Consider the following 13477-nt stretch of genomic DNA (forward strand, 5'->3'; position numbering starts at 1 on the left):
GAATGTGTAGCTATTTTAGGTCTAGATTTAGGGTGGTAGTCTATCTGGTGCTTTCTCAATACACGCTCCTAACCTCATTCCCGATCAGCAAGAATCCCCTCCTCATTATCACTCCCCTTCCTCCTCCGAGGAACCCCCTCATTCATAAGATTAGGTTGTTTAGGCACAGGTACCGAGGCATCACTAGGCCTCCGCCTCCGCACAAGTTGATATCCCCGATCCAGCTCAATTTCCACAGCCTCTCTAACTTTCAACGCGCTCACGGCGGGCCACACCCCACGCTCCCCTTTAAGCGACCACTCTGCAACGCGCTCTCTCGTCGGGCTCTGGAACAATTTTCGGATATCCCAGAAGCTTAGATCCGGGACGAGCGTCAGGTTGGGGCCCGGGATCGTTTCGTCGATGAGAAGCCTGTTCAGCGGTGAAGGGAGTAGGCCCAAGTAGTCCAGTTGCCGGAATCGATGACGGATTTCCACGATGATAAGCCGCATTGCTGAACGAGAAAGGTTGTTCCAGCCTGTCTGTCGCCTATCTAAGAGGTTGAGCTCTGAGCGCAAGAATGGGACAAGGTATGGCCGGGCTTGTGAGACGATGAAGTGGTTCACATTGAAGAGCTCTGAGATGCGGGAAAGAGGCGATTCGCCGTCATTGTAGTTGACTTGTCGCCAAGGACGGAAGATGGCATCTTGCGTATGTGGCCAAGGGACTATCGACCCTGTTTCATCTTTGCAGTAGATAGTGACGGGGGAATAAAGAGCGGCAGGGGACGATGCGTTGGATGCCACAGCAGCAGACCAAATAAGCTACAATCGTTAGAACGACGTCCAAAGTCGACTTCCAGGCAGCTTACCACATTCGGTGCCGTGAGATAATTCAACAGGTTCGGCGTCCCGTTCTTCCCCGTCGTCGCAACGGTGATATTCAAAATACGCTTCGAGCGCGCATAAGCCTCCTCAAAGGTCAAATCCCCAACATTCGCCCTAACACATTCTTCCAAAACAGCAACATCAAACAAATACCCTTTCTTAAACAACCGTCTCATACGACGATAAAACGTCCCCAACCATGAAGAATCCGAATTCCCCTCCGCCCCATTAACCTTCTTCCTCCGCTCAAACGCAGAAAGATCAATCCCCTCCCCATCAAGCAACGGCAACAACTCATCCTCAGAATGAATCCCCACAAGCGCAGCAATCAACGCCCCCGTGGCAGTCCCAGTCACAATCCGCGGCAACAACCCCTGCAAATGCAAAGCCTTCACAACACCCAGATGACAAAGACCAAACGCAGATCCACCCTGAAGTAATAGCGTCGTCCGCCCAAACGCCTGTCGCGTATCGTGCAGTAACTCAAGTTTCGCCTGTGACGTAAACCCACTCGCATGCGTAGGCTGCACTCCCGTTACATACTGTATCGAAAGCGCAACCTGTGTGATGTAATCATCGATCAGCAATTTCGTCCCTGCATACGCATGAGTGAACAATTTCGTCGATGTGATATTTCCCAGGTTCCGGACGAGTCCTGAGCGTAGTAGGTTCACTAGCGTGAGGATGTCTTCGCATTCCCGTGCGCTCATCAGCGCTTCTAGTCTTCCGAGGATTAGTCTATAATCGTAGTGCCGACTGACGGGGTTCTGGCGCCTGGGTTTCGGGTTAGTTGAGCTCTGCGGACGAATACCGGATATCGGATGACATACCAGAGGTCTTTGCTGAGGAGCTCGTCGAGCTCGAAGGCGGCTTCTTCCCATTCTTCGTAGCTTTGCGCGTTGGATAATGTGTGGAAGAGCCGGTCTCGGGGGGATTTGGAGTGCCACCATGATAGCAGTTTCTGGGGCTTGTTAGCTTGGGATGGAGATGCGCGGGGGGGGTCACGCTTCGTGTTGAGAGGGATATCTCACATCTCTCCAGAATTGAGTCACGTCGAGTATCATATTGAAGAGTGCGCTTAGGATCTTCCATAGACTGAGCCACTCCATTTTGGAGGTTGCGGGAGAAAGACGCAGATGCACATGCGGACCCTCTTTCACATGCTACGTCACGCGGGTTGTCCGCAGAGACATGTGCTTGTTCTTCTTTCGAGTTTAAAGGGGGAACTGGATTGAATTGCGTAGATAGGCGACGAGTGTGTATAGATCAAAATGAAGTGATGAGATAGGTTGTGAGGTGAAGTTGTCAGGTGGCTGCCCCAGGCTCGACCCCCAATTCTCCCCGGATCTTCACAGCAGGTCCCGAAGCTACGTCGGCATCTCATACATCCATACATTCTTTCCACTAAACACTACCCTTAACTTGCCTACACAAGATGGAAAGTGAAAAAGAATTGAATGGAATTGCCACGGGCGCATTTCTACACATATAGGACATTTTCGCGTAAGGGAATTGAATTTCAAAAGGGTCGTTTTGTTTTTGACATTTCGCTTTGCTTCCCTATATGCAAAAGTAGGCGAAATTAAAGAAACCTCTCCCGGACACCAGAGTCACATTTACTCTTCAATGATGTTGCCCCGCTCCGACACGTACAGACCGTCCAAGAACTGGGAATCGTTAGTATTACCGTACAGTTTTCAACAGGAGTGCATTCCACTGGATTCGTAGAATAGTGCGCGATAATAACTCACCTTACGGATATCCTTGTTGCGAACACGGCAGATCTGCTGGATGTCGGCGGCGCTCTGGGAGACACCCTCGAGGGAGTTACCGGTAAGGATGAGCTCATCCTTAACGTTGGGAGAGGGAACGATCTCGACATCGGGCTGGGCAGTCACGCGGCGGACGTACTTCTCACCGAGGAAGTTACTGAAAACAACAATGTTAGTATAAAGATCCAGTATTCACGGCACATTTCTCGTCGCGAAATGCACAGCTCCAAAAGAGTCAGAATCAGAATCATACCGGATCTCAACGGCGGCACGGCCGGTCTCGTGGTTGGGCTCGATGTTGACGTTGATGGGGAAATGGGCGTAGACGTAACGCATCTTGTACTTGAATCCACGGGTGACACCGATCATGAGGTTGTTGATGATGGTGCGGACGGTGCGGAGAGTAGCAACACCCTTGCGAGCACCGTGGTGGAGCTCGATGGAGATGACATCCTTCTCGGGGCGGCCGAAGGTGACGGCGATGTGGGACAGGTCCTTGACGAGCTTGCCGCGGGGACCCTCGACGGTCACGATGCGGGACTTAATGTGGACCTTCACTGTGGAGGGAAACGGTGGTTAGTATTGGAATTGAAAGGTGAAGTGTTGCAATTGAATGCGAAATTCAAGGCTGAATCTGCTGTTCACGAATTCGCATCGAGAATTTCTGGTGCGAGTCGCCGGTCCCACACAATGAATTTTTTCCTCCTGACTCTGGTCGTAGATTGCTGGGGTGGGTGTGTTTGCGGTGCTGAGAATCGTGTCGTTGCGTTGCGAGAGTTCATTGTGCGTTCATCGGGTTCCAATATTGTGTGCGACCGGCTTCTCCTCCAGAATTCCAACGAGCAATGGAAAATAATAGAAAAAAGAGGGCGCTCACCATTGTCCAGAATGGGCAACCGTTCCTCGGAGTGAATGTACCGCATCTTGACGTGACTGTTGGTGTTAGCCGGGGGTGTGGTTGTCGATGTCGGGGAGGTTCAAAATTCGGAATGGACTTGGTGGTGGAGCGAAATTGAACAAGTCACGGGATTGTGCGTCGCTTAGGGCCACTTTGGGCTGACCGCTTTTGATTAGGGTTCTTTATCTCCTTATCGTCTTATCTGGTCTAGTACCAGTACATAATCTACCACCATCCTAGTATTGTAAAGCAGGTACCAATACTTGCAGAATTCAGATCACTCTGGTCCAAGTTCTGCCTACTTGCATGTCTTTGCGTGATGATTTCTCTCTTATGTACAACACTTTGAATGGGCCCCTTGCCCATAGGTGAATTAAAAAAAAGTGCTCTACACATACTCATTCACAGCCCCTTCTCAACCTCCAAATGCTCAACTTCCACAATCCACTTCCCACCCAATGATCTCAGCGTCGAAGCCAGCTCGTCGCTCTGATCCAAAGCCGCAATATCGTCTCCCCCACCAATACTCTTCCCACTCACCAAAACATTCGGCACCGTCCGACGCCCAGTCTTCTGACCCAACAAAGCCTGCAAAAACGGACCAAGCGGATGCAAATCCAACTCCACAACAAACGGCTCAGGCTTGATCGCGTAGTGTCCCAGCAGAATATTCTTAGCTCTCTTGCTGTGAGGGCAGTAAGACTTGGAAAAGACAATAACTGTGTTTACGTCTTCGTCAGCGGTGATCAAATCCATAGCGCAGGGGGTGGGCTACATACCAGGAGCTCTCTTGAGAATATCATTCAATTCGCTCTTTGCTTCGGCCTCTTTCTTCTCCTTGATTTCGCGCTCTTTCTCTTCTTCGCTCTGTTCGCTTGCGACTTGCGCTTCCTTCGCGTTGACGTTTGTATCCTGCTTCTTGGGAACTGTCATCTTCGTCCGTCCCGCGATCGGAATCTCCTCTGTGTCTTCGTTCGCTTTGGGAATAGCGGGTTTCTGCGCTTCTGCGTCGCTTCTGGCGCCGGCGCCGGCGCCAGTGCCAGGGGAGTTTCCTGGTGCATGCATGGCATTTTGAATCTTTTCTTGTGTCTTGGCATGGTTGGCTTCTTTCGATTTCATCGCATCGAGTGTAGAGCGGTAGAATTTCTGGTTCTGGATTTTGCTGGCTTCGCCCTGGATTGTGTTAGCGTTCGACGTAATGTTGGTGTTTGGGGCGCTCGATCGGTGACGCACAGAATAGTAAAACGACATGAACAGAAATGCCACGACTGCAATGACTAGCAGCCGTAGTCGCCGTTGAGAAAGCATTGTGAGGCTTGGATGTTCGTATATTGTAGAGGAGTCGACTTGGATATGTCGGGGCAGCCCTGGAGAGTCCGAGCGGGCACACGCGACAACGTGATGGGGTCTGCCAAGAAATCGGTCCGCCGCTGGCTATGATGCGGCTCTACTGGGACAATGTTCGGATCCTATATACGATGGGTTTTAGAACAAGTGAAGTTATCAATTATTGGAATTGGAATAGAAAACAGATGCTGAGCTTGGAGATTCAGGAGAAGTGGGGTGTAAAGACAAGATTAATGATTATCCCTGATTTTTGCCTGTGGTCTAAGCGCTCTTGGCAGATATATAACTGTCAGAACTATGTACTTGCATAGCTCCGAAGATCAAGAACCTTGGAATGACATTACCTAGGCCTTCGCGGTACAGTTTCCAACATTGAAAGGCTCCAATTATATTGACAGACATTAATTGGTATAACGAAGGATAGATTAAGTACACATGACTGGGTATTATGCTAAAATCAGACAAAGTGTTTTTGTTCAGATGCAAGCCAAACATGGAAAGCCAGCCAATCATAGACAGGACATGGACACGCCATGAATTAAGACAGGCCCGGGGTGTAATAAGTAATAAAAAGGGAATATGAAATCCAGACAGCGCAAGCCAGTTGCAGTCCAAAGGGAGGGTAAAGACACTCAGCGCCACCAGGGCAACATCAAGTATCAAATATCAAGTCTGAACCGACAATCCAGGTCTTGCATGATTAGTACGTCGCTTACCTTGAACGAGAATCGTCCAATCCTCCCACTCCTTCGCAATCTCCGTCAACACATTCCCCATAACGCCAGCCGACGCCATAAGCCCATGACCCTCGCCTTCGAGAATCCGCACCTCGCACCTCCGCATCGTTTTACCGAGCCACTGCACGTTTTCCACGGGCACGCGCGGATCCTTGCGACCGTGGTGAATGACGACCGCGCGCGTGATATCCACGTATCGGAATCCGATCGTCTGTCGGCGCTCGAGACAGATGAGTAGATCGACGGATGGGTTTGCGTTTGTAGTTGCGCGTTCCCAGATTTTGTACGTGAGACGGGTATCGTAGTCGCGTTTGCGCTCGATTTCGTCTTCGGAGGACTTGGCGCGCAAGGCGAGGGTGGTGTCGCTTTTGCGGTGGGCGGATATCATTGGGGATTTGATATCGGTGACGGTTTCTTCTTGGTGGAAGTTTGTGGGGATTGGGGGGGATTGGTGGGACGATGGGGTTGTGGGCTTCTTTTGCGGTTTTGCGTTTGCGGCGGGAAGACTTGGGGAGGCTAGCTGTGAGGCTGGCGCTGGTTGCGGTCATGAAGCTTGAGTTGGCGACTTTTAGGAGGGAGGTTGGGAGAGCGCGGAGGATCTTTTGGGTATATGGGACTGCGTTTGTGGGGGCGGGATCCTTTTGAGAGCCGAGGGTTGAGAGTTGGGAGGGTGGGATCCAGGGGGCTAGAAGGTGGATGCGGCCGCGGATATGCTGGGGGATGCGGAGAGCTGTTGCGAGAGCGTAGATTGCTCCGGCGGAGTGGGCAAGAATGGAGAATTTGGTGACTCGTAGGTGGTTGCATACGATGGCGACATCATCTGGCCAGCTGAGAGGGGTGTTGGGCTCGTCTACTTGGTGCGGGCCACTCTCGCCGACGCCGGGGCGATCCAGTGTCACCAGGCGGAGATTGAGGGTTCGGGCCAGTTCGTCGTAGAATGCCATGAGATACCGAGTAAGGCCCATGCCGACACAACAAAGTACGACATGGCCTTTGGGGTCACCGACCTCGGAAAACGCAATGGTGCGGCCACTGGTCGGGTGAATCACTCTCTGGGTCAATTTCGGAGAGAACATGTAGTCGTCAACTGCAAGATCGATTGAATCTGCGCTGGATGGTCGCTCGGTGCTGAACGACGGACGACCATTCGACGCATGTGAGACATGCGACAGGTGACCAGATGGAGTGCGACGATGTTGATGTGGGGCGATTGGCTCGAGAGATCTTCTATATCGAGCCCTCTCGGAATCCGGCCTCTCTGCGGACATTTTCGACAACAATGGAGGCAAGTTGGTTGACTTGGACGAGACAGGCGGGCCTGGTCGAGATCCACGGTTCTTGCCTGTCATCACCGATGGCGATGGCGCGCTTTCATTTAGCGGAGGATGCTCACGAGCGGGTCCGTCATGGATGGTAGCTTGGTTGACATCGTGGCCTAGCACGCGCGAAGCTTTCGAAGCTTTCGGCTTGACTGGTTTCGCCGGAGAAGTCTTGGTCGAGCTTTCGGGACTATTGTCGACCTCCAATTCGGTTTTGATCTTCTGCTGTTGATCTTTCAACTGTTGAATTCGTCTCGTAACCTGCTCAGCATCGTTGCTCGTTCCAGGCAGCCCGTTTGCCGCGGCGGATTCCTTGCTCGCTGTTGAAGGATATCGACTGTGGCGAGTAGATTTGTGCTTCTTCGGAGACTGGCTGTGTCGGTGTCGTAGAGATGAATCTCGGGTGGGGATGAACCTCCCACTGCCGATCCCACCGGGGCTGCCATTATCCGGGGTGTGGAGTGATTGAAGGTCGTGAACCGGTGGAGTGCGGGCTCTCTCTTCAATTGGATCTTCCTTGAGGTCCGCGGCACGCGAGTCCTCATTTACTTCCGCCATTGAATGCAGTGAGCGCAAACTCGCTCGACTGCGTGGGATATTATGTCGCAACCCGTCGTTATGGCTGATAGTCTTTCGCAGGCGCTCTATTTGCGGATCTTTCTCAGAGGAGAACTCGCGCGAGGACGATTTCTTCAGCAACCCAAATTGACCCTTCAAGCTCCGCGCGCGCCCTGAACTATTTGATACTATACTGGGGGCCGCCGACAACCGGGGACCGGGTTCTGTGCTGATTGTCCCGAACGAAGACGGTTCGGGGGCTATAGTAGACGCGAATGAATCCCTGGACGCGGGACGGGTTGAGTCGGATTTGAATGGTTTGAATCTTGGAGATCGAGGAGATTTGGGTGAGGGAGGCGCCCTGGCCATACGGATGACAGGCGACGAGGCAGCATCATCGGGGTGCAAGAAGGGAGCGGGGGGTTCGGGCGACTCCGTAGTAGGTTTGTATGCGCCGTAGCTCATCCCAACGCCATGTTGTTCGGACGGGGGGATGGAGTAGACCGGGGCGGTATGCGGTACTTCTGGCAGACCAGGGTCCGAATCGGTGTCGATCTTCGGGACGGTATCAAAGTGCGAGTTCAGAGGCACCGATATGGCGGAGAGAGAGGAAATCAGAGAGGAAATGACTTCGGGGGAGGTTGGGTCTCCGTTGCGCGAGGGCATTGATTTACGGCGGCGTCGGCGACTGAGCAGCGCGGATTCCGCTTGCACGGGGGCCGAGTTCTCGTTCAAACGCATGGCGTTCAATAGTCCCGAGGCCTAGGGGTATCTCCCAAACACAAGAACAGGCGCAGGGCGCATGATCTACTGCCAATGTTCCTAACCCCTTACAGTCGCGCGATAACAGTAGAAAGTACGGAGTGATCCGTAGAGGCGTAGAATCGAGGTTTAAAGAAGGTTTTCGGTAGATATCCGATGATATAGCTAATGAGGAAAAAGAAAGGAAAAGGGAAGAGAGATATGAAAGTCGACAGGTTCGATCGAGGGGTAGGGGCGTCTCTTAATTTTCTCGCGATGGGCGATTAGCGTTCGTGACAAGACTCCACCAAATGGATCTTAATTTCCCACTTTTCCACTCACGTCCCGTTCCTGAGATCCATACGTGTGCATTGCACCGATCTAGCTTATGTGCGCTTAATTCGGTGGCATTTCTAGTGTTCCACGGTTGTCCATCTATATACTCCGTACTTCATACTTCATACGGAGTACTTCGTACTATGATATTCTTATACATGATATTCATATACCTCAAACACTGTCCCCACTATATCAAGGGATAGCTTCTTTATTTACTACCCTGATCTAGACCTGTCAGGGTTTCAGATATTTGAGAGACTCCACGTGGATTTACAAATTCTTGTTCGAGTGCGACTCCAGGGCGTCAATCGCCCCTTTATGGGTTTGGCACATATGAGGATCGGCAATCTCATATTCGAGGTCACAGGTATGATTCAGACATATGAAGACATTGTCATTGTGCAGGTCGGAGGATTTTGAATTAGGGCTGAGGGTGAACATTGTGAATTTTATGCATCTTCAGCTGGTGAACAATATATAACTGCACTATATACCCGCGGACCGTAGAGTCGGAACTAATATATTGCTTGAGCACAAATCATACTCATTGTGTGGTACAGGTCAATTCAAGACCAAAAAAACCAGAAATTACCTAAAAATATATTACAAAATCCAGCATCTCTCGAGTTAGAATGAGGTGTCAAGTCTTCCATACCGTCCCTCGTATACTTCCACCTCCAAGGCTCCTCGAGAATAAACATCCCTGACCGCCCGGCAGTATCCCGGTGTCCTATCCAAACACCTGGGCACCACTTGGACATTGTCAATAGTCAAGTCTCTCGCTTTTACCTCTAGGCTAGGGAATTAACCCGCAATCCCATGCTTTTCGCCTGAATCCCCCGCACATTGGCTCCTCGAGACATGCGGTGACCGCCTCACAAACTACCCATTGCCCGCAATGGAAGCTTACCCCGAAGACTACGTCAATCACAACCTGCCTCTGGTCCTACTCTCAGGATTAGAGGCAGGCGATGATACCGAAGCGAGCTCCGGCTATCCCCTACTAGCAGAAAAGGGGACTCATATCTTCTCCGACTTCCCCCTCTGAGCGGAGGGGTCGCCGAGGAGCTGCGGAGCTTGTTCCTCCAAGAAGATGGCACTCACATGCCATGGAAATCCAGAGTGAACGTCTCCGGGAATACTGCAACTGCAAACATCGGCTATCGGATTAAGAGCTCAGGCCGGGTAGGTCCATCCCCTGCTGTTTGAACCCTGTCGGGCCCACAGCATCACGGACAACTTTCTAATGATCTACGGGACAGTCATGCAGACTCCCACCCCGCAAAGCGGACCCTCCTATACCCTCACCTCCCAACAGCCCAGGCGATAAAGAGAAAGCAACCCCGGATTCGACTACACACTACGTCCTACACTCCCCAATATCACCGTTGACACCGGGTTCCCCGACTTTCCCAGATGGCCTGCTCACCCCTCTATGGGCATCCAAACACCAGGACCTGGTTCCTGCGGCGGTGCTCAACTTCTTCCCATTCTCACTCGACCCGAACATGAACTCTCTGCGAGACAATCAACTCAAAATCGAGATCAACAGCCTGAAACAGGAATGGCAAGCGTCCGGGTATAAGACGCGGTTCGTGGTGGTTCTGATATCCGAGGACGGAGAAGATAGCGGATACGAAGGCGAGATCGATGATCGCGTTGCAGGCATTCGACGAGCGACGAATCTCGACCCTAAATCCATCTTCGTGATCCCACCTGATGCGACTTCATCGGAATTGCAAGACTTTGTCAAGTCGCTCTTCTCACTATTACAACCTTCGGTGGTCGAATACTATCGGGATCTGTCCAAACATGCCAGGCGCAAAAGGAACAGAGGAAGCATCCCTCCCCCGACTGCACCGCCAACTACGGGGACCTCACAGACATTGTCGTCCCAAGGGTGGAACGTCCGATATGAATTCAAACTTGGTATTTTCGCTGAGTTCCGCCAAGAGATGGATGCAGCGTGCCGGAACTATGAGAGTGCATACGACACATTGTTCGGGCATGAAGTCTTTGAGATCATCGCCGGGTGGAACCCACGCTTTAACGATGCGCGTCTTTTAGCTGACGCCCTGGCGATTCGTATCATGCGCTGTCTTCTGTGGACGGGCCAGACGACTGCTGCAACGCGGCTCTGGACTGATCATAGAATCCGGGTAAGGGATATCGTCAATCGCAGAGGCAAAGGCAGCAAGCACTACGGGTGGGAGGCGTGGGAAGCAAGATGGTCGATGATCATGGCGCAACTCATTCGCCGCGCAGAAATTCCGTCTTTCTCCGGTGAAATCTCGCCTGAAGAGCCCAGGGAGCTATTTGCGCCACCGGAGAAGTCTATCCCCACTGGTGAGCGTGTCAAGCCTTGGGACCAGATGCACCACGAGGGTTACTGGCTACATCGCTCAGCGAAACACACCATGATCCGAAGAGCGCTTGCTCTTGAGATCCCTGATGAAGACCGTATGCCCCCTAAGCAATCACCGACGTCGCAACTCGCCAGCAAATCTCATCTGTACGATACATATCTTGTCCCGGACACTTACGACGAAGCACCACAAGACGGACGAACTGGTTTCGATCATTCTGCTTTGATATTGAGTGCTTTGAAGGCAGCGCTTTTGGAATTCGGAAATCATCACCAGACACGGAAAGTTGAGAGCCTGAGTCTTGAGGCGGCTGAGGAATATATGCGTGTCGGTGCGTGGTCTGAGGCCCATGCCCTACTCAAACCTCTGTGGCCGAAGCTTAGCTGGCGTAGGTCCGGATGGTGGCACCTGATGGTCAAGTTCGGATGGGCTCTTAGGGAATCCGCCTTAAAGGTGCAGGATAGCGAAACGGTTCTACGAGTGGATTGGGAGCTACTGAACAACGGTAAGCGACTAAATCCGACGGTCTTCTTTTGCCCATTTGCTAATCTCTAGCAGCTTTCAAACCGCGGCCTGGTTGGCATTATGACATTCACAGGAGTCTGGAGGGTTTGCCTTTGGAAAAACCCAAGCCATCTCTCATCCTGCGTGCTGAGGATGTCATGACAAGTTGTAAGTTAAGACATCCCACATACAATTTACAACGCTAACTTGTCACTTATCATTAGTGAACGCGTCTGTGGTTTTCGAGAAGTCAAAGGGCAATGTTGGCGAACCACTTCAGGCCCAACTCGCCATTTCTTCCTCCGCACAGATAAACTCAGCGCCTATTCGCCTTTGCGAGGTCAAGCTGGTGTTCGAGGGATGTCTTAGACCAGTCAAACTTCAGTCTGACCACAGCGAGGAAGCTGACATTGCTACATCTTGTTGCATCTCGACCATCCCCCTCCGTGAGCCGAGCAGTCCAGTCGATGGCACGCTTACCTCTCCAACTGGAGGACTCGCCACGCTGGTGGGAATAGCAGACCTGACCCTGGGACCCTCCCAGACCAAGGTTTTCAACCTCACCTGCATCCCCCGCGAAGCTGGCGAAGCCCAGGTTGCTTCGATCACACTGCTTATCGAAGAAGAGCAATTCGATCTTGGCTACGCAATCACGGAGCCCGACCAGCGCGAATCGTTCTGGTGGCAGCAGTCACAAAAGGGCATCACTCGTAGAAGGATTGGAAAGGATCGTGATACCGGCAAGTGCAAGGTGATGCCCAAGCCTCCCAAGATCCGCCTTACGACCCCCAATTTGAAGGAAACCTACTACAACAATGAGAGGGTGACCCTGAAAATTGGCATTCACAATGAAGAGGACGAAGCTGCTGAGGTGACGACCGAAATCAGGCTCTTTGGCCCTGAGCCTACTGCCCAAATCCATTGGCCAGATAGCGACAGCACCGAAGGTAATGAATCTGGCGCTAGCACACCGACGGAGGGCCCATCGCACTTCTTGAAGCGATCAGTGGGCGTCATGGAACGGTCTTCTGAAAAGACACTCGAAATCGTCCTTACTGACACCGAAGAGTCGACGGATTTCACGTTGGAGGTCTCTGCTGTATACCACCTGGTGTCCGACACCCAAACCCCAATCATGAAGAACATCGCCGTGGAATTAGCCTTCGTCCGGCCATTCGAAGCAAACTATGAATTCCTACCAGCCATCCACCCTCAGCCGTGGCCTAATTTCTTCGCCGTCGATGATGCCCTGCTCGAGGGCTCTACACCAGGCGGCCTATTCCAAAAATGGTCTCTAAATTCCAAAGTTGTTTCCTTTGCACTGGAGCCATTGATAGTCGACAAGATGTCGCTTGTCCTCCTCGAGGCGAATGGCGGTGCTATCTGCAACGTTGGCTCCGAAGAGCTCATCAGCCCTCAAACAGCCCTGCTCTCACCGGAAGAGCTACGCGAGTCAAACTTCTGTATTGATGTCCAGAAATCGGTGCTTGGAGATCGCCGTCCAACAGCACTGAGCTCCGTATTGGAAATTCAATGGCACCGTCAATCTGATTCCATCGAAAACACCACCACTTCCATTCTTGAAATACCCCGCTTCGTCGTGCCAATGGGCGAACCTCGTGTTCTTGCCTCGGCGACCCCTTCAACAACCATGGCCGGTCTCATTCATATGGAATACGTGATAGAGAACTCATCCACCCACTTCCTCACGTTCAACTTGGTCATGGAAGCCAGCGAGCATTTCGCTTTCAGTGGTCCCAAGACTACAGCCGTGCAGGTCATGCCGTTGAGTCGACACACTGTGAAATTCAACCTATTCGCTGCGAAGCGCGGTTTGTGGATACAGCCACAATTGGTGGTTATCGATACCTACTTCAACAAGAACCTGCGCGTCCTCCCAACAGGCGATATACGGTCTGACAAGAAGGGTATTTTGGTCTGGGTTGACGCGGACGATTGATTTTGCATGTAGATGAATGTAAGCGAAATAATGATCTCTGGTTTCTCCAGCCGGGCAATTGTATAGAAAG

At 51.9% G+C, this 13477-nt stretch overlaps 6 protein-coding genes across 6 annotated transcripts; 2 read left to right on the forward strand and 4 right to left on the reverse strand.

The window, feature by feature from the left end:
- Positions 1-74: 74 nt before the first annotated feature.
- On the reverse strand, positions 75-1975 carry N7506_003623 (triacylglycerol lipase family protein; the record flags this gene model as incomplete). The annotated part of the gene is made up of 4 exons (XM_056952918.1): positions 75-803; positions 851-1640; positions 1697-1827; positions 1898-1975. The coding sequence occupies 4 exons, from the start codon at positions 1973-1975 to the stop codon at positions 75-77; spliced, it is 1728 nt and encodes a 575-aa protein (XP_056814610.1).
- A 507-nt stretch (positions 1976-2482) lies between these two features.
- Positions 2483-3561, reverse strand: N7506_003624 (60S ribosomal protein uL6; the record flags this gene model as incomplete). The annotated part of the gene is made up of 4 exons (XM_056952919.1): positions 2483-2533; positions 2618-2795; positions 2892-3195; positions 3516-3561. The coding sequence occupies 4 exons, from the start codon at positions 3559-3561 to the stop codon at positions 2483-2485; spliced, it is 579 nt and encodes a 192-aa protein (XP_056814611.1).
- A 377-nt stretch (positions 3562-3938) lies between these two features.
- N7506_003625 (glutaredoxin) lies at positions 3939-4844 on the reverse strand (the record flags this gene model as incomplete). The annotated part of the gene is made up of 2 exons (XM_056952920.1): positions 3939-4255; positions 4316-4844. 2 exons carry the CDS (start codon positions 4842-4844, stop codon positions 3939-3941), a joined length of 846 nt encoding a protein of 281 aa, XP_056814612.1.
- A 698-nt stretch (positions 4845-5542) lies between these two features.
- Positions 5543-8238, reverse strand: N7506_003626 (alpha/beta fold hydrolase; the record flags this gene model as incomplete). The annotated part of the gene is made up of 3 exons (XM_056952921.1): positions 5543-5574; positions 5600-6140; positions 6187-8238. The coding sequence occupies 3 exons, from the start codon at positions 8236-8238 to the stop codon at positions 5543-5545; spliced, it is 2625 nt and encodes an 874-aa protein (XP_056814613.1).
- A 1237-nt stretch (positions 8239-9475) lies between these two features.
- N7506_003627 (uncharacterized protein) lies at positions 9476-9625 on the forward strand (the record flags this gene model as incomplete). The annotated part of the gene is made up of 1 exon (XM_056952922.1): positions 9476-9625. One exon carries the CDS (start codon positions 9476-9478, stop codon positions 9623-9625), a length of 150 nt encoding a protein of 49 aa, XP_056814614.1.
- A 56-nt stretch (positions 9626-9681) lies between these two features.
- On the forward strand, positions 9682-13407 carry N7506_003628 (uncharacterized protein; the record flags this gene model as incomplete). The annotated part of the gene is made up of 4 exons (XM_056952923.1): positions 9682-9762; positions 9840-11448; positions 11502-11615; positions 11672-13407. 4 exons carry the CDS (start codon positions 9682-9684, stop codon positions 13405-13407), a joined length of 3540 nt encoding a protein of 1179 aa, XP_056814615.1.
- Between the last annotated feature and the right edge of the window lie 70 nt (positions 13408-13477).

The sequence above is a fragment of the Penicillium brevicompactum genome, assembly GCF_028827555.1.
Source record: "Penicillium brevicompactum strain IBT 35665 chromosome Unknown utg000002l_segment0_segment0, whole genome shotgun sequence".
Taxonomy (NCBI): Eukaryota; Fungi; Ascomycota; class Eurotiomycetes; order Eurotiales; family Aspergillaceae; genus Penicillium; species Penicillium brevicompactum.